Source organism: Gasterosteus aculeatus, chromosome 4 (assembly GCF_964276395.1).
Source record: "Gasterosteus aculeatus chromosome 4, fGasAcu3.hap1.1, whole genome shotgun sequence".
NCBI lineage: Eukaryota > Metazoa > Chordata > Actinopteri > Perciformes > Gasterosteidae > Gasterosteus > Gasterosteus aculeatus.
The window spans coordinates 1,033,359-1,056,663 of NC_135691.1; the positions used below are offsets into that span (position 1 = coordinate 1,033,359).

At 47.6% G+C, this 23,305-nt stretch overlaps 2 protein-coding genes and 3 long non-coding RNA genes across 7 annotated transcripts in view; 3 read left to right on the plus strand and 2 right to left on the minus strand.

Annotated features, from left to right (window-relative positions):
- The first annotated feature begins 3,181 nt into the window (after positions 1–3,181).
- Positions 3,182–5,377, plus strand: LOC120816949 (signal-regulatory protein beta-2-like). Its single transcript, XM_078101692.1, has 6 exons — positions 3,182–3,299; positions 3,404–3,724; positions 3,850–4,203; positions 4,322–4,447; positions 4,526–4,572; positions 4,656–5,377. Exons 1-6 carry the CDS (start codon positions 3,260–3,262, stop codon positions 4,773–4,775), a joined length of 1,008 nt encoding a protein of 335 aa, XP_077957818.1. The 5' UTR covers positions 3,182–3,259; the 3' UTR covers positions 4,776–5,377.
- Positions 5,378–14,315: 8,938 nt separating this feature from the next.
- The window catches only part of LOC144406253 (uncharacterized), a 40,133-nt gene continuing 31,143 nt past the window's right edge, over positions 14,316–23,305 (minus strand). Inside the window, exon 7 of one of the 2 annotated variants that reach the window (XM_078101682.1) lies at positions 14,316–14,906. In XM_078101682.1, coding sequence (XP_077957808.1) covers positions 14,769–14,906 — 138 coding nt within the window. In that variant the 3' untranslated portion in view covers positions 14,316–14,768. The remainder of the gene's footprint in view (positions 14,907–23,305) is intronic. The other variant, XR_013467462.1, reaches the window with a different exon arrangement.
- Positions 16,092–17,145, minus strand: LOC144406254 (uncharacterized). 2 transcript variants are annotated; one of them, XR_013467466.1, is made up of 4 exons: positions 17,129–17,145; positions 16,791–16,880; positions 16,328–16,657; positions 16,092–16,231 (listed from the first exon to the last, which is right to left on the minus strand). It is a non-coding gene; the product is annotated as an uncharacterized LOC144406254 (long non-coding RNA). The 2 variants fall into 2 exon arrangements; XR_013467465.1 differs by having other exon boundaries at positions 17,125–17,142.
- LOC144406257 (uncharacterized) lies at positions 16,814–17,275 on the plus strand. Its single transcript, XR_013467469.1, has 3 exons — positions 16,814–16,887; positions 16,965–17,007; positions 17,189–17,275. It is a non-coding gene; the product is annotated as an uncharacterized LOC144406257 (long non-coding RNA).
- LOC144406255 (uncharacterized) lies at positions 21,643–22,736 on the plus strand. The gene is made up of 4 exons (XR_013467467.1): positions 21,643–21,656; positions 21,775–21,900; positions 21,979–22,025; positions 22,109–22,736. It is a non-coding gene; the product is annotated as an uncharacterized LOC144406255 (long non-coding RNA).

Sequence of the window (23,305 nt, forward strand, 5' to 3'; positions counted from 1 at the left end):
GGAATAGAGATTGGTCGCCAGGTGAGATGTCATGGTGACCAACGTGGGAGGAGCTATGTTTAAATGTTCAGACAATCACAAACGGCCACATACAGTACATACATACATACATATGTGGCTTGTGGAGATTTCCTGTATTTGCTTCTGTTAGTTATTGATTTCTAAACTCGACCCAGTTGATTCTTTTGACCTTTCACCTCTGGCCAGCCGGAGGGAGAAGGGAGCTGAGCGTTGGTTTGCTGGTAGAACCCTCACGGACCTCCACTTAACTGTAACGTCCTCATAGCATGAACTGATACTGCAGAAGGAAACATTGTAGAGCTTCGTTTACCTCACAGAGAAATCTGACTGGTTACAAAATGTATTAATTTCAAAAATTCTCCGTCTCTCCACAGCAGCCTCCAAACAAATAAAACCACAAACAGCTCAAGTAAAACTCTACTCAGTGTCTACTGCTCTTCATAGACCCGCCCGTCCCCCCGTCCCCCGTCCCCCCGTCCCCCCGTCACTAAGACTAAATGCTGAGAATCACAGGAAGTGATTGACACCTTATTTTCACACTTAAACCACAACGCTCAACTTTCCACGCGTCATTTGTTTGTGAGTGGCGTTAATAACCTTCATCTACACACACACACACACACACACACACACACACACACACACACACACACACACACACACACACGTGCACATACGTGCACATTACAGGTTATAGAGACAAAAGATTAGCGATGATCAATCTAAACCTTTTGTGGAAGAATTAACACACAAACGTCACAAACAGCAGAAATAACGACAGCAAAAGCAGAAAGAGAAGGAAAGTAAACGTCCGTCATGTTGTGCAGCATCAGTGATGCATGTTGAGATGAACAGAAGTCTGCAGACTCCTGTGCAGTTTCTCTTGATGGTTTGACCTTCAGTGCTGATGTCACACTGCAGATGTAGTCACAGATCAACGTTTGCAGTGAAATGATTGGCTGAAACACAGGAAGTGACAGCTGGAGTCACTCATGTAACTGAACCGAGCCTCCATCATGTTTGTCATGTTTCGTACGCTAAAGACGTCCCACGTGTGAAGGACGCGGTTTGTTCTTCTGTAAGTGTGAGCTAGCTGGTTAGCTTCCCGTGTTTGTGCTAAGCTAGGCTCAACTCTTCATGGAGCCGGACTCAAATGTCCTGATAATTGTCTCAACTTTGACTTCCAACAACCCTGAGAGGTGGAGAGAAGGACTTTTAAACAGCTGGAGCTTTAATGACAGATGTGGGGAATGTGAGAGGAAATGTGGCTGCAGCCAAAAAGAAAATGTCAAGAAGTCGCAGCTTAAAATGAGAGAAAGACGGTAAATGTACACTTCATGAGCAAAAAGCATTTCATCATCTCGTAATAACGTTTTAACAATATTACAAGTCGTTGGCAGTGAAGCCAAGAGCACAATGGACGCCTTCATAGTTTCATGCTCGTATCAATGAAGGCCCATTTAGTGACTGATGTCATGAGTCACACTCTGTTTCACTCGCTGTCTGCTTTGAGACGCACATTAAGACACAACGCCACAGAGACCCAAAAGCAGCCAGTGAGCTCCTGTGCAGAAGTCCACCACAACTTCCTGTGAGTGTCGAGCAAAAACACACAATAGGCGTCAGGAGTTGTGCACAGTTACTTTCCTCTCTTAAAGCAAATATAATGTCAAATATGTAACGGGACAACTACTCCATGGAATGAACCCGCAGGTGTTTGTGAGAGCTTCATAGATCTGTTCTGCATGTGGGAGGAAGGAGCGATGGGCTGATTGTCCCCACTGACCGGCCCTCAAAGCTCACAACGCACCTTTCTACAGGACGCGTGGAGAGGGAGGAGCTACACGGAGCGACAGCAGGCTGATTGGTTCATTTACAGCAGAGAAACTGTCCGTCCTTCATGTCTCTAATGCAACCGCCTGCAACCGTGTGCATGATGCATCTTAACACGCCACACATGCATGTTTGCTTGTTTTGTCCTCCAGTCTGTCACTGCACCATTAAAGAAGGCTGTGAAGGTACAACGCGTGAACAATGTGCCACGAGATGGCTCCTCTTTGTCTCCTGTATGTCTCCTCTGTGTCTCCTCTGTGTCCTCTTTGTCTCCTGTATGTCTCCTCTATGTGTCCTCTATGTCTCCTGTATGTGTCCTCTTTGCTTCCTGTATGTGTCCTCTTTGTCTCCTCTATGTGTCCTCTTTGTCTCCTCTATGTGTCCTCTTTGTCTCCTGTATGTCTCCGCTATGTGTCCTCTATGTCTCCTCTATGTGTCCTTTATATCTCCTATATGTGTCCTCTTTGTCACTTGTATGTTTCCTCTATGTCTCCTGTATGTCTCCTGTATGTCTCCTCTTTGTCTCCTCCTCCTCCTGCAATTGACCAAATGCTTCTTCTCTGCACACAAACAAAACACATCAATTCTTTCCTGTTTAAGAAGCAGAGAGCGAGACATCACATGAGATATGACGACGCAGGAGGACAGAGATCAAATGTCACATGTTATAAAATCTATTGTTACGAAGCAATGTTCGGTTCGGTTGTGATAGAATCCAGACAAACGCACAACACAGACACACACACACACACACACACACACACACACACACACACACACACACACGCACAACACACACACACACACACACACACACACACACTGGGAGTCTAAAAGCTGGACGTGTGAGTGACTAAGCAGCTGTGTCTTTCACTTTTAAGATATAAATACTACAATCCTTAGATGTGTGAGCTAAAACAGCAACATGGACGTGTCTCTAACGCAGCACGGTGCCCTTTGAGATACTTTAAGCTTTAAGGACAGAGACGTTTGAGTGGCGCTGAAGGAAACGTAGCATCTAGTGTTTCTGCAGCTCGACTGTGTGTAGGAACTAATCAGGACGTCCTAACTTTTACTCCACCTTCATCAGGAGGACAGTGATGATATCTCACCCCATCAATCACGAACTGTACACCTGCAGTCTAGTTTACACGTGAAACCACATTTGATCATCAGGTTGTCTCACTTCAGTATCCCATCAAACGTCTTGTATTTGCTGTGCAGAAAGCCACCATGAAACAAACGGGTGCTGCTGGTGTTGTTTCGTACGGATCAGAAAACAACGACAGGCCAATCAGAACGCTGTGCGGCTGATCCCGCCCCCCTGCTGTGATCACATTAAGCCACATCATCCTGTCAAATGATTTAATGCAACTTTAGTCTCAAGTGGCAGAAGGAGAAGAAGATGATCCTATTTTATTTACTCCTGGTTCTCCGAGCGGGGCGTAAGTACACGTTGAACTGACTCAGTTACTTCAGATAAACGTTGGTACCTCACATTCCTGATTCTTTCTGTCATCAATCACTGAACCGAGTTCTCTGATTTCAGGATGCACAGACGATCTGATCTTTGAGACAAAGCCTGTTGGACAAAGTGTGTCTCTGACTTGTCCTCGTAACGTCTCTCTGACCGGTGGAACCTTGTTCTGGATGAGGCTGGTTTCTGGAAACGTACCTGAGTTCTTTAGAGGAACATTTCTTTTTGACTATGAGGTCGATACGATTTCTCACATCACAACAAAACAAGGGCCGGGAACATTTCTGCTGCACATTCATCAGGCAAAGCGGAGCGATACTGGAGTTTACTATTGTTTAGAAATAAAAAGATTCACTGTGATACTAAAGAAATCGACATTTCTGATAATTGAAGGTAAATATAATTCATATAAGTAGTTTATGTATAAAACGGTGTGTAGTTAATGGGAAAGTCATTTTATTCATACATGAACAGTGCTTGTGTTCATTAAAGCATATTTATTATGTCTTCATTTCCAGGACCAGAAGCCGATGTCCCCGTAATCATTAAAAGCGCTCCAGCAGATCCCGTCCGTCCAGGAGACTCAGTGACTCTGCAGTGTTCCGTCCTCTCCGTCTCTGAGGAGACGGAATGTCCAGAAGGACAGAAGGTGTTCTGGTTCAAAGCCGGCTCGGATAGATCTCCTCCACATGTGATTTATGTCCATGGAAACCGGGATGGATGTGAGCAGAGTCCTGAGGCTCCCCCTCCACACAGATGTGTCTACAGCTTCTCTAAGAACATCAGCTCCTCTGACGCCGGCACGTATTACTGTGCCGCGGCCACATGTGGACAGATGCTACTTGGAGAAGGAACAACACTGGAAACTGAAGGTACCGATAAATCATTAATACCGATCCTGTATCACAAAGTGAGTGCGCGTGATGCCCGACTTCACCGGGTCGTCATAGTTTTTATACAGACTCTGATTATTTGCTGGTCTTCTTTCAGCCCCCCTCATGCAGGGTTTGCAGGAGACGGTTCTGATCGTCCTGTCAGCAGCTCTGGCTTTTTGTCTGCTTGTTGTCGTCTTCCTGATGTTTATTATCAAGAGGAAAACTTGTCAATGCTGCAACGGTAAAATATGTTTCTCAGTTTCCTTCAAAAGCTTCCAGAGTCTTTCCTCCTAAAGCTCTGCTTCTTTTTATGAAACAGATGCAGTTACTCCTCAAACAGCCGGCTGTGACCCCCGAGGTCAGCAGGTGGGTTCATAGAGAAAATGATGTTATTGATGTTTCAATATGCTGTTAAATATGCTGTTTCATAATACTTTCCATCTGCTCAGAGAGATGAAGACCTTCTGACTTATTCTGCACCAACCTTCACCGCCAGGAAAACAGTCCGAGCAGAGAGAGAGAACGCTGAAGCAGCAGCAGAGACCGTCTACGCTGGTGTCAGGACTTAGTGATACATTAACAACATTGTTCTATTATTAGACATGAAGTCAATTTAGTTGTTGATTTTCTGCTTCAAATGTGTTATTGATTCATGTCATTTTATTCCTATTAGTTACAGTCTTTTACTTTGAAAACCTTTGAAAACTCGTTTTATTTTGATGAGTTGTGATGATTTTTGTTGCTTCATTGTGCAGCTTCTCTTGATTCTTTTATAATGATGTGCTTGAACCTCAGATAGTCAGAGGTCTGAGGGATGTTTCCAACTGGGTCTCGTCTGTAACGACGTAAACTTCTGCTGTTTGCATCGATGAAAGGTTTCCCTCTTCTCAAAGGGTTTCTCTTTTCTCATAAGTGTGAAATCATGATTTGATTCATTTGAAAATAACTTTAGTAGCTGATCTTATAATGATCTCATCGGTATAAGACAAACATTTTGTCTAATACCACACTGACCTCTGACAACTCTTAAGAGATTTACATCATTTTCATTCATTCTTCTTGGAGAAAAGGCTCCCAGTTGCTTCTGGAAAAGAAACTAATTACTGTATAATTAGATTAAGCATGAAGAAAATCATCAAAAACAAATAAAAACCTTGTGAATTCCTTTAAACATGTTGGTATTTTTGTGCTGATAAGTTCAGGTGGTAAATCACAGACGTGATGGTTGCTGTGTAAAGCTGGAGCTGTATAAATATAACGTCATATATGATATTTAGTGCTGGGTTAGTGGCGTGGTAGTTGGTTAGAAGTTGTTGGTTTGTGTGCGATTAGCATCACTAAGGGAAGGACGCTGTGGACCAGCTCGGTGTGGCCAGCGTGTGCGTTGAGGAAGAGGAGAATAAGGAGCCAATCAAAGCAGCCACGAGCGCTTTCTGCTGAGCAAACGTGATCCGATTAGACCACAACAGTAAATATTCATTTTTCTAATGTAACTGATTTAAACGAGATGAAGCCATGCAGTGAAATGAGCGTTTTTTAGAGACAGTCAATGTTTCCAGAACATGTGTCCTAATAGAATTATGGATTCCCATCTTTTCACTTTGCCTCTGAAAAGTGGACCTTTGTGCTTTTGAGTGGCGTCTCTGCTGCCGGTAATGATGGTAAATGATGCTTGTAGCTGGTTGTCATTTACGGTCCACTACGGTTACATAAAGGTGTCGTTTGTGTTTTCACGTTTTCTCTCATCATATCGACTTTCTATCCCCTTTCTTCAGTGCGGAAATGGGCTTCTATAGTTGTGTGAATGCCTCACTCGGGCCAATCCAAAGACGTGTTTGTAACCAATCAGGTGTAGATACCATGGTGACTGGCTCCGCCCCCTTACTGTCAAAAAGAACAACAGCGAGCCCGTAGAAAACACCTTCGAGCGCGAGCAGAGACTCACCTCGCGAGCAAGTTCACGTTCCACGAGCGAGCAAATATCTCATAAGAGACAGACTTTTGCTCGTGAATGTTTGATTCACGCCGCCCATGAACCTGATCTGCGCTCTTGAATTTTGATCGTGATTTGCCGCCATGTTAGTGTGTGTATGTTTATTTATTTAGTTTCCTTCTCTCTTTTAGTCCTGTGCCTTTGGGGAAGGAGGGAACAGCCGGCTTTAACACGCCTTCTGGCCATTACGAGTTCCTCGTGATGCCTTTCAGCCTAACCAACGCTCCGGCTGTGTTCCAGGCATTGATAAATGACGTGCTTAGATAATTTCTTAACCACCTGGATGAAATTTTGATTTTCTCCCCGGACAAGGACTCGCATATTCGCCATGTCCGCCAAGTTCTCCAGCGCCTGCTTGAGAACCAGCTTTTTGTTAAGGTAGAAAAGAGTGAATTTCATGCCAGTTTGTGTCTTTCCATGGCTTCGTCATAGCCCCTGGAAAGATAGAAATGGACCCGGCTAAAGTCAGCGCTGTGGCTCAGTGGCCTACACCTGATAACCGCAAGAAGGTTCAGCAATTCCTGGGTTTTGCTAACTTCAGAAACTTCAGCGCCATAGCAGCTCCCCTTCACGCTCTCACCTCTCCCCAAGCTCCATTTATGTGGTCTCCCCAAGCTGAGGAGGCCTTCACCCAGCTCAGGGGGAGGTTTTCCACAGCTCCCATTCTCACAGTCCCAGACCCCAGTCGTCAGTTTGTGGTGGAGGTGGATGCCTCTAACGACGGCGTGGGGGCGGTCCGTTCTCAGCGTTCTGCAAAGGACCACAAACTACACCCCTGTGCCTTCCTGTCCAGGGAACTTTCAGCAGCGGAGCGGAACTATGACGTCGGTAACCGTGAGTTGCTCGCTGTAAAGTTGGCACTGGAAGAGTGGAGACATTGGTTAGAGGGGGCTCACCCGTTTATTGTATGGACTGACCACAAGAACCTGGAGTATATCCGCAAGGCCAAACGCTTGAATTCTCGCCAAGCCAGATGGACTCTGTTTTTTAACCGCTTTGACTTTGGTTTGTCCTACAGGCCGGACACCCTGTCTCGTCTGTTTGACCCCGAGCCCACTGCCATGAAACCTGAGCCAATCCTGCCACTTCACCGTGTGGTAGGTGGTAACGTGGCAGATAGTATCAGAGGGGAAGCGTGCTAATGGTGAGAACCCTACACCTAGCGGTTGTCCAGTCAATCGCCTGTTTGTTCTGGTTGCTATGCGCCCACAGGTGATTCACTGGGCTAACACCTCAAAGCTCAACTGCCATCCAGGGATCAGGAGAACGATATACGCCATCTGTTACGCACGCCTCGTGGAGGAGGGAACGCAACGACCCGCCGCTCGTCATCTCAATATGGTAATGGAGAAAGAGGTGTGGTGCGTGTAGGTACACGGACGACCAGAACACATATAGCCCGTAAAAAGGAATGTTTATTAATATATATCTATATATATATATATCTATATCTATATATATATATCTATATCTATATATATATATCTATATCTATATATATCTATATCTATATCTATATATATATATATACACGGGTTGCTTTGGAAAAGGGGCTGGGCGGAACCAAAACAATGAACAAAACAAAATAGTCCCTCTTGCCTATCTGACCTGAAACACCCCCCCCTAACCTAGCTTGAGCACTAGCAAGGCTCACTAACCAAATACAGGGGGTGGTCCGCCCAGGTCTTGCCTAGTGTTTCTAGACAGGAGGATGACTACGGGTGGTGTAGACCCATGGGCAGCTTGCCTACGCACTCCCAAGGTGCTTCCCCTTTTCCCTGGGAACAAAAGACAAAAAAAACAGGATTAAACACAAATGAGAAGAGCGCTTTCACAAGCACACAGAACAAGATTTAACAGAGACTCCAAGTCACTCTCTGCTCTACCACCCACACCCAACGAGCGAGAGCTTCATAACAAAATGGCACCACTTTATGTGTTGCGAGGGAAGGAATCCAGGTGCAGCCACTGACGAGTGGGTGGGGCCAGATCTCCAGTCTGGGGACTGCTGCTCCTGGAATCAATCACCTGTCAAGGCACAAAACAAAGCCACCAAACACAGAAACTGGGGAACGTAACACGCCCACCCCAAAAACAGCAAACCTCCAGTTTGCGACAAAACAACCAAACGTAACCCAGTACTTAAACACGCGATAGCTGGGGGCGCCGGGGCAGGGACTGAGAGTCTCGGAGCGGGGACTGGCCGAGTCGGGGCTGGGACTGAGAGCCTCGGAACGGGAGATCGCTGCGGCGGCCCAGCGGGAACGGGAGATCGCTGCGGCGGCCCAGCGGGAACGGGAGGATCGCTGCGGCGGCCCAGCGGGAACGGGAGGATCGCTGCGGCGGCCCAGCGGGAACGGGGGGATCGCTGCGGCGGCCCAGCGGGAACGGGGGGATCGCTGCGGCGGCCCAGCGGGAACGGGGGGGATCGCTGCGGCGGCCCAGCGGGAAGGGGGGGATCGCTGCGGCGGCCCAGCGGGAAGGGGGGGATCGCTGCGGCGGCCCAGCGGGAAGGGGGGATCGCTGCGGCGGCCCAGCGGGAAGGGGGGATCGCTGCGGCGGCCCAGCGGGAAGGGGGGATCGCTGCGGCGGCCCAGCGGGAAGGGGGGATCGCTGCGGCGGCCCAGCGGGAAGGGGAGATCGCTGCGGCGGCCCAGCGGGAAGGGGAGATCGCTGCGGCGGCCCAGCGGGAAGGGGGGATCGCTGCGGCGGCCCAGCGGGAAGGGGGGATCGCTGCGGCGGCCCAGCGGGAAGGGGGGATCGCTGCGGCGGCCCAGCGGGAACGGGGGGTGCACTGAAGCCATTATGTACACTATTGCGACTTACCGAACACACAACAAAACTAAAGGTCATCCCATTCACAACCCCCACTACTACACCCTAACCACCAACCACAGAGCTCAGAGCAGCAGTGCCAGATGGGAACCAAGCAAGTTGGATCCCGGACGAGCCCCCACTTTGTTACGCACGCCTCGTGGAGGAGGGAACGCAACGACCCGCCGCTCGTCATCTCAATATGGTAATGGGGAAAGAGGTGTGGTGCGTGTAGGTACACGGACGACCAGAACACATATAGCCCGTAAAAAGGAATGTTTATTAATATATATATCTATATATATATATATATATATATGGGTTGCTTGGGAAAAGGGGCTGGGCGGAACCAAAACAATGAACAAAACAAAATAGTCCCTCTTGCCTATCTGACCTGAAACACCCCCCCCTAACCTAGCTTGAGCACTAGCAAGGCTCACTAACCAAATACAGGGGGTGGTCCGCCCAGGTCTTGCCTAGTGTTTCTAGACAGGAGGATGACTACGGGTGGTGTAGACCCATGGGCAGCTTGCCTACGCACTCCCAAGGTGCTTCCCCTTTTCCCTGGGAACAAAAGACAAAAAAAACAGGATTAAACACAAATGAGAAGAGCGCTTTCACAAGCACACAGAACAAGATTTAACAGAGACTCCAAGTCACTCTCTGCTCTACCACCCACACCCAACGAGCGAGAGCTTCATAACAAAATGGCACCACTTTATGTGTTGCGAGGGAAGGAATCCAGGTGCAGCCACTGACGAGTGGGTGGGGCCAGATCTCCAGTCTGGGGACTGCTGCTCCTGGAATCAATCACCTGTCAAGGCACAAAACAAAGCCACCAAACACAGAAACTGGGGAACGTAACACGCCCACCCCAAAAACAGCAAACCTCCAGTTTGCGACAAAACAACCAAACGTAACCCAGTACTTAAACACGCGATAGCTGGGGGCGCCGGGGCAGGGACTGAGAGTCTCGGAGCGGGGACTGGCCGAGTCGGGGCTGGGACTGAGAGCCTCGGAACGGGAGATCGCTGCGGCGGCCCAGCGGGAACGGGAGATCGCTGCGGCGGCCCAGCGGGAACGGGAGGATCGCTGCGGCGGCCCAGCGGGAACGGGAGGATCGCTGCGGCGGCCCAGCGGGAACGGGAGGATCGCTGCGGCGGCCCAGCGGGAACGGGAGGATCGCTGCGGCGGCCCAGCGGGAAGGGGGGGATCGCTGCGGCGGCCCAGCGGGAAGGGGGGGATCGCTGCGGCGGCCCAGCGGGAAGGGGGGGATCGCTGCGGCGGCCCAGCGGGAACGGGGGGTGCACTGAAGCCATTATGTACACTATTGCGACTTACCGAACACACAACAAAACTAAAGGTCATCCCATTCACAACCCCCACTACTACACCCTAACCACCAACCACAGAGCTCAGAGCAGCAGTGCCAGATGGGAACCAAGCAAGTTGGATCCCGGACGAGCCCCCACTTTGTTACGCACGCCTCGTGGAGGAGGGAACGCAACGACCCGCCGCTCGTCATCTCAATATGGTAATGGGGAAAGAGGTGTGGTGCGTGTAGGTACACGGACGACCAGAACACATATAGCCCGTAAAAAGGAATGTTTATTAATATATATATCTATATATATATATATATATGGGTTGCTTGGGAAAAGGGGCTGGGCGGAACCAAAACAATGAACAAAACAAAATAGTCCCTCTTGCCTATCTGACCTGAAACACCCCCCCCTAACCTAGCTTGAGCACTAGCAAGGCTCACTAACCAAATACAGGGGGTGGTCCGCCCAGGTCTTGCCTAGTGTTTCTAGACAGGAGGATGACTACGGGTGGTGTAGACCCATGGGCAGCTTGCCTACGCACTCCCAAGGTGCTTCCCCTTTTCCCTGGGAACAAAAGACAAAAAAAACAGGATTAAACACAAATGAGAAGAGCGCTTTCACAAGCACACAGAACAAGATTTAACAGAGACTCCAAGTCACTCTCTGCTCTACCACCCACACCCAACGAGCGAGAGCTTCATAACAAAATGGCACCACTTTATGTGTTGCGAGGGAAGGAATCCAGGTGCAGCCACTGACGAGTGGGTGGGGCCAGATCTCCAGTCTGGGGACTGCTGCTCCTGGAATCAATCACCTGTCAAGGCACAAAACAAAGCCACCAAACACAGAAACTGGGGAACGTAACACGCCCACCCCAAAAACAGCAAACCTCCAGTTTGCGACAAAACAACCAAACGTAACCCAGTACTTAAACACGCGATAGCTGGGGGCGCCGGGGCAGGGACTGAGAGTCTCGGAGCGGGGACTGGCCGAGTCGGGGCTGGGACTGAGAGCCTCGGAACGGGAGATCGCTGCGGCGGCCCAGCGGGAACGGGAGATCGCTGCGGCGGCCCAGCGGGAACGGGAGGATCGCTGCGGCGGCCCAGCGGGAACGGGAGGATCGCTGCGGCGGCCCAGCGGGAACGGGAGGATCGCTGCGGCGGCCCAGCGGGAACGGGAGGATCGCTGCGGCGGCCCAGCGGGAACGGGAGGATCGCTGCGGCGGCCCAGCGGGAACGGGGGGATCGCTGCGGCGGCCCAGCGGGAAGGGGGGGATCGCTGCGGCGGCCCAGCGGGAAGGGGGGGATCGCTGCGGCGGCCCAGCGGGAAGGGGGGGATCGCTGCGGCGGCCCAGCGGGAAGGGGGGGATCGCTGCGGCGGCCCAGCGGGAAGGGGAGATCGCTGCGGCGGCCCAGCGGGAAGGGGGGATCGCTGCGGCGGCCCAGCGGGAAGGGGGGATCGCTGCGGCGGCCCAGCGGGAAGGGGAGATCGCTGCGGCGGCCCAGCGGGAAGGGGAGATCGCTGCGGCGGCCCAGCGGGAAGGGGGGATCGCTGCGGCGGCCCAGCGGGAACGGGGGGTGCACTGAAGCCATTATGTACACTATTGCGACTTACCGAACACACAACAAAACTAAAGGTCATCCCATTCACAACCCCCACTACTACACCCTAACCACCAACCACAGAGCTCAGAGCAGCAGTGCCAGATGGGAACCAAGCAAGTTGGATCCCGGACGAGCCCCCACTTTGTTACGCACGCCTCGTGGAGGAGGGAACGCAACGACCCGCCGCTCGTCATCTCAATATGGTAATGGGGAAAGAGGTGTGGTGCGTGTAGGTACACGGACGACCAGAACACATATAGCCCGTAAAAAGGAATGTTTATTAATATATATATCTATATATATATATATGGGTTGCTTGGGAAAAGGGGCTGGGCGGAACCAAAACAATGAACAAAACAAAATAGTCCCTCTTGCCTATCTGACCTGAAACACCCCCCCCTAACCTAGCTTGAGCACTAGCAAGGCTCACTAACCAAATACAGGGGGTGGTCCGCCCAGGTCTTGCCTAGTGTTTCTAGACAGGAGGATGACTACGGGTGGTGTAGACCCATGGGCAGCTTGCCTACGCACTCCCAAGGTGCTTCCCCTTTTCCCTGGGAACAAAAGACAAAAAAAACAGGATTAAACACAAATGAGAAGAGCGCTTTCACAAGCACACAGAACAAGATTTAACAGAGACTCCAAGTCACTCTCTGCTCTACCACCCACACCCAACGAGCGAGAGCTTCATAACAAAATGGCACCACTTTATGTGTTGCGAGGGAAGGAATCCAGGTGCAGCCACTGACGAGTGGGTGGGGCCAGATCGCCAGTCTGGGGACTGCTGCTCCTGGAATCAATCACCTGTCAAGGCACAAAACAAAGCCACCAAACACAGAAACTGGGGAACGTAACACCATCAGACAGCGGTTCTGGTGGCCTTCCATGAAACGCGAGGTCCGGGAGTATGTGGTGGCATGCCCTCTCTGTGCCAGGAACAAGACCTCGTCCCAGGTACGGACAGGTCTGCTGCAACCACTTCCGGTGCCCAGCCGACCCTGGAATGAGATCTCGCTGGATTTAGTCACAGGTCTCCCGAGGTAACACCACTGTTCTCACAGTGGTGGATAGATTCTCAAAGATGGCTCATTTCATCGCCCTGCCTAAACTGCCGTCCGCCAAGGAGACGGCCGAAACCATGCTTAACAATGTTTTTCTCATCCATGGGTTTCCTAAGGACGTGGTGTCGGACCGGTGGCCCCAATTTATATTATATAGCTCCGACCTACCAGCCCGGCCAAAAAGTCTGGCTATCTTCACGGGACTTGCCCCTCCACGTCCCCTCCCGGAAATTGGCTCCCAGGTTCGTGGGCCCATTTCTTGTGTCTAATGTAATTAACCCTGTCTCTGTCCGACTGCGCCTTCCCAGGTCTCTGAGGGTGCATCCCACTTTTCATGTGGGGAAGATTAAACCGGTTAGGGAGAGCCCCATGGTGCCTGCAGCCGCACCCCCTGCACTTCCCCGCATGGTCGATGGGGGCCCGGTCTACCCAGTGAAGCGACTTTTGGCCGTACGCAAACGGGGAAGGGGACACCAATATCTGGTGGACTGGAAGGGCAATGGGCCAGAGCATCGTTCCTGGGTCCGCTCCAGCTTCATCATGGACCCCGCCCTCATCAGGGACCTCAACAACCGCGGAAGTCCGTCAGGAGCTGTCCCTAAAGGGGGGGGGGGGGGGTGCTGTCATGCCCAGGAAACGGCGCTAGTAAAACTGTCTCATGTCCTGTGATTTCCTGTTTTATTTTGAAAATGTACCTCCCTCTCGTCTCCAGCAACTTGCTCCTTCCTTCCGTGTCCTGGTCTGAATCCTTGTATATTTGGCATATTTGGTAATAAATGTTTCCTGATTCCTGATTGTCTGCCCTGCCCCTGATTGTTTCCACCTGTGCCCCGACCCTGTGTGTGTATATATTGTCTGCGTCTCCCCTTGTTCTGTGCCAGTTCATCTGGTCTCATGCCAGGTAACCAGGGTTTTGTGAGTAGTATTTTTCCTCGACCACGAGTGATTTTTAGTTCAATGGCACTTGCCTATTTGTTAATAAACTTTTGATTTCTTTTGAACTTTGCCTGCGAGTCGTGCATTTGGGTTCAGGGCCATTGTCCAGTCGTGAAAAAAGTCTTTCAATACAATGCTGTTCGATTACGGCCGTCTGCTGTGGATGAGAATGTAACTATATGTTACAGTTATTATGAAATAATGTAAGATACCGTCAATTTACAGCAATCTACTGTTTTTACATTTTATCTTTCATGACCAGCAAATGTAACAGTGTGGGAGAGGAGCACTAAAACAAAGAAGGAAATCTACTTTCTTTTTGTTAAAAAATGTAGTTTTAAAAACACGTCTTAAAAAGCCAGGTTGAGGGAAGTAGTGCAATTAAAATGTATTTATTCAATTTATTTCCTTGGAACATTGAAGTGCACCAACAACCAACAATTAGAAATGCAGATGAAACATTGAAAAAACAATGTAGATCTGAAAAAGTAGAATTAAAAAACAGACTTTTTAAAATGAAAATAAAATAACACTGTTAATCCACTAAGACAATAAAAGCAGCAATTTAGAAAGTGAAAGCTTGAGGAAGAAATAAGCCTTTTCTCTGACATCTTCCATGCAAATGAAAACTGGCATACTTCTTCCTCAGGCACTGATGTCTTTTCCTTCTGCCTCGACAACCAGTCACATTCCAGCGTGCTCACGTGTCTCACAAGAAGAACTCGACCAACAGGAAGCATTTCATTTCAAATGACAATATGAACTTCCCCTCATTTGTTTTGAACATTCAAAGCTGAACAAAGTCCGTCCATTGAGAAGCCTCGCTGCTCTACAGGTGGAGTTGTGTGTTCACTCGCACAGCGGAGTACACACACTCCTGTGAAGAAGCTCTTTTCTTCACTCTTTTCACTTCACGTCTTGTGGAAAGATTCAGTGCTGCATAATTACTTACTTCTCCGTCTCCACCCTGCAAATAATAACATCCATTAGTAACAGACTTTAGAGGTAGAGTCTAAAATATACAGGTTACCATCACGATGCTTATATAGAGGTTATCATTAGCTATATATGAGTATTTTTCAATGAATCAGAATAATGTTCTGAGTCTCTGGCGCTGAGCATGAAGGTTATGAACATATTTACCTGGTCAGCTGATTGATCCACTGTCCGCTGGGATTGAGCAGGATTACAGGCGACGCTTGTTGCTTCTGCTGAATACAAAAGGACAAAGAAGTGCATCATTTATTGTGATCGTTGTTTTAATAATTTTCAGTCGCTTTACAGTTACACGTTGACTCAACCACTATATATATATATACATCTATATATTGATGTATCTGATCCTGATCCACTGCTAGAATGCAGTAACGTATCATCTGATGTAATATAATAAGCTCTGTGTGACTTTGTTCTCAGATGAACAGAGAACGTGGTGACAGATGTCCTCTGACTGTGTTGGATTTGTAGCCGTGACGCTGCTGTTGATGATTGAAGCTTGAAAACATCTCAACTAACTACTTGCTTCCCAAGTCTTCAGTGACCTGAGCTTTGTTCTCCTGCTGCTGTGATACGTTTTACTTACTAACTTTAGTTAAATGACCCTGAGCTCAATACGCCAACCACTTATTCAGGAGATCAGTCGGTGGGGCTCAATGTGCATGAGTTAATGTTTCATTTAGTCCGTGTTCATCTGGTTAACCGACCTTCAGCTCTCCTTCGATTCACGTAGAAAATAAGGAGGATAATCACAGTCACACAGCACGCCAACAGGACGCCAAGAACTGTGACAACCACTTTCAGGTTTGAACCTGGAATGAGAGAAATGTCAAAATAGACCCTTAACGCCTCATTCACGTCAGTTATTTCAATGACTACCTTGTTTCTCATTTAAATCTCACCAGCTTTGAAGTTTAAATCGTACTGAGTGATTCCCTATTTAAGACGGGAGACTTTAAAACGTACTTGTGTCCACTTTGGTTCCTCCACCAAACAGGATCTGTCCGCATGAGGCCACGGCACAGCGGTAAGTCCCAGCATCAGAGGAGTTCCGGATCCTTTTGGACAGACGATAGACACAACTTGTGTTCCCCGGTTGTGTATCCTGAGTGTACATGAAGCCTGGATGGGATCCTCCTGATCTGAACCAGAACACCCTGTGTCCGTGTGGACACTGGACCCCGTCCTCTTTGTCCCTGGAGACAAGAGAACACTGGAGGGTCACCGAGTCGCCCAGCAGGACGGACTCAGCCTCCGGACTTTGTTCCACGTGGAAGGATTTCTGCAGACTTCCATCTGCACGATTCAGGGAAACATCCAAAGGAATTCAAATCTCAAGTATTTGTCTGACATCAAATGTGGCGCCAACGCTGCAAGTTACATATATTTTACCTTTCACAGCCAAAAAGACACCAACACCGAAACGATGTGAATATGATGATCCAGTGAAACAGAAGTAAGTCGCTTCGTCCTCTTTGCTGATATTCATGATGGTCAAAGAATCCTGAGTGACTCTGAATCGTGAGTTGTTAAATTGTGGACTAAGTGTTGGTTGAGAATAAATTCTTGTAGCAACAGTTTGGATCGTACATCCAAGAGGCTGCTTGTACCAGTACAATACATTTTTTTCTTCCTCAGAAACTGGACACTGAAACGTAACATTTCCACCAAGTTCAGCCTCCGTCAAAGAGACCTGTTGAACCTCTGCAGCTTCAATCGGATCTGAAGAAAAGAAAAGAAACAACATTAAATCGATCACGTGATACAAGAAGGTGAAAAAGGTAAAGTATTAATTTGTCTTTATAGTCCAACATCGTTTAATAGAAACAATAACCAGGTGTAAAGTGTCACTCACACAGTGTTCCTAAAAGAAGCAGAAGAGCGAGTCCTCCCATCATGGTGGTGAAGCCCCCTCTTCTCTTGCACTGCAACTGAATTCTTCCTCCTTAAAGGTTTGGTCACACGGTCATCAGATAGAAGTCATCCTGATTGGCTGAAAAGGACTAAATGCATTTCCTCTTGAATCTAGAAACTGTTTTCTGCCTCACTTTCTACATCCTGAGCTTCTCATTGTGAGTATTTAAGCAATGTACAATTCTAAGAAGGATTTAAATGTAATCCTTTACATCTGATTGGTCCTTTGAATTCGGATGTTATGATAGTATTTATTCAAATCAATTGCAACTTACTTACAAAAGCAGATGTGATATTTTGTTTTTGAAGAATAGAAACGGTGCTTCCTTGTTTCCTCAGCGATAAACCTGCAAAGACCAAACATCAGAGTCCAGATCTAAACCCCCACGGGCCGAACCCAGAGGAACACGCTCTCCTGAGGTCCCCAAACAGCTACAGATGTTTATGATGTATTTCAGAATCATAGAAGCATAAAGATACCTCCACTTAACTGTAGTACTCATACAAGAAGAAAACATGAGTTTCATTTACCTCACTGAGAAATGTCAAAATGTAACAATTCAAATGAAATGCTATATTATTCATTTGAATATCTTGCATCATTAATTGACCTGGAAGCATAATATTTATTAGTTTACGGAGCCCATAAGCTGCGTTTCACACTTGAGGAATCCATTTGAATGCAGGACTTTTACTGTCATTGTGCTGGTGTCCTGACGCTCATCCAGCCACGTGAGGTCAGGGGGTGAAGAACCGGGTTTCTCTTCTAACTGGACTTATATGATGAAGACAGCTTGTGGTCCTCCTCCCTTTAATGTGCGTATTCTATCAACTGCTGCTGAAGCTTCATGTCTCTGTAGCATTGTGTATGTTGAAGGAACACAATGGACACAAGTCATGAGTCACAATGTCTCTACAGAGCATGTGACCTCCATGCAGAGACATTTGTCATGCTGAGGAGACACTGAGTCCTGCTGGAAGGGATCGATGTAGCTCTCCTCCGTCTCTCCACAGCAGCCTCCCAATGAATAAAACCACCAACAGCTCAAGTAAAACTACTCAGTGTCTACTGCTCTTCATAGACACGCCCGTCCCCCGTCCCCCGTCCCCCCGTCCCCCGTCCCCCATCCCCCCGTCCCCATCCCCCGTCCCCCCGCCCCTAAGACTAAATGCAGAGAATCACAGGAAGTGATTGACACCTCATTTTCACACTTAAACCACAACGCTCAACTTTCCACCCGTCATTTGTTTGTGAGTGGCGTTAATAACCTTCATCTACACACACACACACACACACGTGCACATACGTGCACATTACAGGTTATAGAGACAAAAGATTAGCGATGATCAATCTAAACCTTTTGTGGAAGAATTAACACACAAACGTCACAAACAGCAGAAATAACGACAGCAAAAGCAGAAAGAGAAGGAAAGTAAACGTCCGTCATGTTGTGCAGCATCAGTGATGCATGTTGAGATGAACAGAAGTCTGCAGACTCCTGTGCAGTTTCTCTTGATGGTTTGACCTTCAGTGCTGATGTCACACTGCAGATGTAGTCACAGATCAACGTTTGCAGTGAAATGATTGGCTGAATCACAGGAAGTGACAGCTGGAGTCACTCATGTAACTGAACCGAGCCTCCATCATGTTTGTCATGTTTCGTACGCTAAAGACGTCCCACGTGTGAAGGACGCGGTATGTTCTTCTGTAAGTGTGAGCTAGCTGGTTAGCTTCCCGTGTTTGTGCTAAGCTAGGCTCAACTCTTCATGGAGCCGGACTCAAATGTCCTGATAATTGTCTCAACTTTGACTTCCAACATCCCTGAGAGGTGGAGAGAAGGACTTTTAAACAGCTGGAGCTTTAATGACAGATGTGGGGAATGTGAGAGGAAATGTGGCTGCAGCCAAAAAGAAAATGTCAAGAACTCGCAGCTTAAAATGAGAGAAAGACGGTAAATGTACACTTCATGAGCAAAAAGCATTTCATCATCTCGTAATAACGTTTTAACAATATTACAAGTCGTTGGCAGTGAAGCCAAGAGCACAATGGACGCCTTCATAGTTTCATACTCGTATCAATGAAGGCCCATTTAGTGACTGATGTCATGAGTCACACTCTGTTTCACTCGCTGTCTGCTTTGAGACGCACATTAAGACACAACGCCACAGAGACCCAAAAGCAGCCAGTGAGCTCCTGTGCAGAAGTCCACCACAACTTCCTGTGAGTGCAAAAACACACAATAGGCGTCAGGAGTTGTGCACAGTTACTTTCCTCTCTTAAAGCAAGTATAATGTCAAATATGTAACGGGACAACTACTCCATGGAATGAACCCGCAGGTGTTTGTGAGAGCTTCATAGATCTGTTCTGCATGTGGGAGGAAGGAGCGATGGGCTGATTGTCCCCACTGACCGACCCTCAAAGCTCACAACGCACCTTTCTACAGGACGCGTGGAGAGGGAGGAGCTACACGGAGCGACAGCAGGCTGATTGGTTCATTTACAGCAGAGAAACTGTCCATCCTTCATGTCTCTATTGCAACCGCCTGCAACCGTGTGCATGATGCATCTTAACACGCCACACATGCATGTTTGCTTGTTTTGTCCTCCAGTCTGTCACTGCACCATTAAACAAGGCTGTGAAGGTACAACGCATGAACAATGTGCCACGAGATGGCTCCTCTTTGTCTCCTGTATGTCTCCTCTGTGTCTCCTCTGTGTCCTCTTTGTCTCCTGTATGTCTCCTCTATGTCTCCTCTGTGTCCGCTATGTGTCCTCTTTGTCTCCTGTATGTCTCCTGTATGTGTCCTCTATGTCTCCTCTGTGTCCTCTTTGTCTCCTCTTTGTCTCCTGTATGTCTCCTGTATGTGTCCTCTATGTCTCCTCTGTGTCCTCTTTGTCTCCTGTATGTCTCCTGTATGTGTCCTCTATGTCTCCTCTGTGTCCTCTTTGTCTCCTGTATGTCTCCTCTATGTGTCCTCTATGTCTTCTCTATGTGTCCTCTTTGTCTCCTGTATGTCTCCGCTATGTGTTCTCTTTGTCTCCTGTATGTCTCCGCTATATGTCCTCTTTGTCTCCTGTATGTCTCTGCTATGTGTCCTCTTTGTCTCCTGTATGTCTTTGCTATATGTCCTCTTTGTCTCCTCTGTGTCTTCTTTGTCTCATGTATGTCTCCTGTATGGCTCCTCTATGTGTCCTCTATGTCTTCTCTATGTGTCCTCTTTGTCACCTGTATGTCTCCGCTATGTGTCCTCTTTGTCTCCTGTATGTCTCCGCTATGTGTCCTCTTTGTCTCCTCTGTGTCCTCTTTGTCTCATGTATGTCTCCTGTATGGCTCCTCTATGTGTCCTCTATGTCTCCTCTTTGTCTCCTCTGTGTGTCCTCTTTGTCTCCTGTATGTGTCCTCTTTGTCTCCTGTATGGCTCCTCTATGTCTCCTCTATGTGTCCTCTTTGTCTCCTGTTTGTCTCCTCTATGTCTCCTCTGTGTCCTCTATGTGTCCTCTATGTCTCCGATATGTGTCCTCTTTGTCTCCTGTATGTCTCCTCTATGTGTCCTCTATGTCTCCTGTATGTGTCCTCTTTGCCTCCTGTATGTGTCCTCTTTGTCTCCTCTATGTGTCCTCTTTGTCTCCTGTATGTCTCCGCTATGTGTCCTCTATGTCTCCTCTATGTGTCCTTTATATCTCCTATATGTGTCCTCTTTGTCTCTTGTATGGCTCCTCTATGTCTCCTGTATGTGTCCTCTATGTCTCCTGTATGTCTCCTGTATGTCTCCTCCTCCTCCTGCAATTGACCAAATGCTTCTTCTCTGCACACAAACAGAACACATCAATTCTTTCCTGTTTAAGAAGCAGAGAGCGAGACATCACATGAGATATGACGACGCAGGAGGACAGAGATCAAATGTCACATGTTATAAAATCTTTTGTTACGAAGCCTCTTAAGCTGCACGGAGGCTGTAATGTAAAGAATGTTCGGTTGTGATAGAATCCAGACAAACGCACAACACACACACACACACACACACACACACACACACACACACACACACACACACACACACACACACACACTGGGAATCTAAAAGCTGGACGTGTGAGTGACTAAGCAGCTGTGTCTTTCACTTTTAAGATATAAATACTACAATCCTTAGATGTGTGAGCTAAAACAGCAACATGGACGTGTCTCTAACGCAGCACGGTGCCCTTTGAGATACTTTAAGCTTTAAGGACAGAGACGTTTGAGTGGCGCTGAAGGAAACGTAGCATCTAGTGTTTCTGCAGCTCGACTGTGTGTAGGAACTAATCAGGACGTCCTAACTTTTACTCCACCTTCATCAGGAGGACAGTGATGATATCTCACCCCATCAATCACGAACTGTACACCTGCAGTCTAGTTTACACGTGAAAGCACATTTGATCATCAGGTTGTCTCACTTCAGTATCCCATCAAACGTCTTGTATTTGCTGTGCAGAAAGCCACCATGAAACAAACGGGTGCTGCTTGTGTTGTTTCGTACGGATCAGAAAACAATGACAGGCCAATCAGAACGCTGTGCGGCTGATCCCGCCCCCCTGCTGTGATCACATTAAGCCACATCATCCTGTCAAATGATTTAATTCAACTTTAGTCTCAAGTGGCAGAAGAAGAAGAAGAAGATGATCCTATTTTATTTACTCCTGGTTCTCCGAGCGGGGCGTAAGTACACGTTGAACTGACTCAGTTACTTCAGATAAACGTTGGTTACTGTGCCGCGGCCACATGTGGACAGATGCTACTTGGAGAAGGAACAACACTGGAAACTGAAGGTACCGATAAATCATTAACACCGATCCTGTATCACAAAGTGAGTGCGCGTGATGCCCGACTTCACCGGGTCGTCATAGTTTTTATACAGACTCTGATTATTTGCTGGTCTTCTTTCAGCCCCCCTCATGTGGGATTTGCAGGAGACGGTTCTGATCGTCCTGTCAGCAGCTCTGGCTTTTTGTCTGCTTGTTGTCGTCTTCCTGATGTTTATTATCAAGAGGAAAACTTGTCAATGCTGCAACGGTAAAATATGTTTCTCAGTTTCCTTCAAAAGCTTCCAGAGTCTTTCCTCCTAAAGCTCTGCTTCTTTTTATGAAACAGATGCAGTTACTCCTCAAACAGCCGGCTGTGACCCCCGAGGTCAGCAGGTGGGTTCATAGAGAAAATGATGTTATTGACGTTTCAATATGCTGTTAAATATGCTGTTTCATAATACTTTCCATCTGCTCAGAGAGATCAAGACCTTCTGACTTATTCTGCACCAACCTTCACCGCCAGGAAAACAGTCCGAGCAGAGAGAGAGAACGCTGAAGCAGCAGCAGAGACCGTCTACGCTGGTGTCAGGACTTAGTGATACATTAACAACATTGTTCTATTATTAGACATGAAGTCAATTTAGTTGTTGATTTTCTGCTTCAAATGTGTTATTGATTCATGTCATTTTATTCCTATTAGTTACAGTCTTTTACTTAGTTTTTTACAGGTGCTTGAACCTCAGATAGTCAGAGGTCTGAGGGATGTTTCCAACTGGGTCTCGTCTGTAACGACGTAAACTTCTGCTGTTTGCATCGATGAAAGGTTTCCCTCTTCTCAAAGGGTTTCTCTTTTCTCATAAGTGTGAAATCATGATTTGATTCATTTGAAAATAACTTTAGTAGCTGATCTTGTATAAGACAAACATTTTGTCTAATGCCACACTGACCTCTGACCACTCTTAAGAGATTTACATCATTTTCATTCATTCTTCTTGGAGAAAAGGCTCCCATTTGCCTCTGGAAAAGAAACTAATTACTGTATAATTTGATTAAGCATGAAGAAAATTATCAAAAACAAATAAAAACCTTGTAAAATCCTTTAAACATGTTTGTATTTTTGTGCTGATAAGTTCAGGTGGTAAATCACAGACGTGATGGTTGCTGTGTAAAGCTGGAGCTGTATAAATATAACGTCATATATGATATTTAGTGCTGGGTTAGTGGCGTGGTAGTTGGTTAGAAGTTGTTGGTTTGTGTGTGATTAGCATCACTAAGGGAAGGACGCTGTGGACCAGCTCGGTGTGGCCAGCGTGTGCGTTGAGGAAGAGGAGAATAAGGAGCCAATCAAAGCAGCCACGAGCGCTTTCTGCTGAGCAAACGTGATCCGATTAGACCACAACAGTCAATAATCATTTTTCAAATGTAAAATGTAACTTAAACGAGATGAAGCCATGCAGTGAAATGAGCGTTTTTTAGAGACAGTCAATGTTTCCAGAACATGTGTCCTAATAGAATTATGGATTCCCATCTTTTCACTTTGCCTCTGAAAAGTGGACCTTTGTGCTTTTGAGTGGCGTCTCTGCTGCCGGTAATGATGGTAAATGATGCTTGTAGCTGGTTGTCATTCACGGTCCACTACGGTTACATAAAGGTGTCGTTTGTGTTTTCACGTT

Coding starts and splice junctions, on each gene's coding strand:
- LOC120816949 (XM_078101692.1), top strand. CDS start 3,260: ATGATCCTATTTTATTTACTCCTGGTTCTCCGAGCGGGGC. Junction 4,204..4,321: donor AACAACACTGGAAACTGAAG/GTACCGATAAAT, acceptor GTCTTCTTTCAG/CCCCCCTCATGCAGGGTTTG. Junction 4,573..4,655: donor GTGACCCCCGAGGTCAGCAG/GTGGGTTCATAG, acceptor CCATCTGCTCAG/AGAGATGAAGACCTTCTGAC.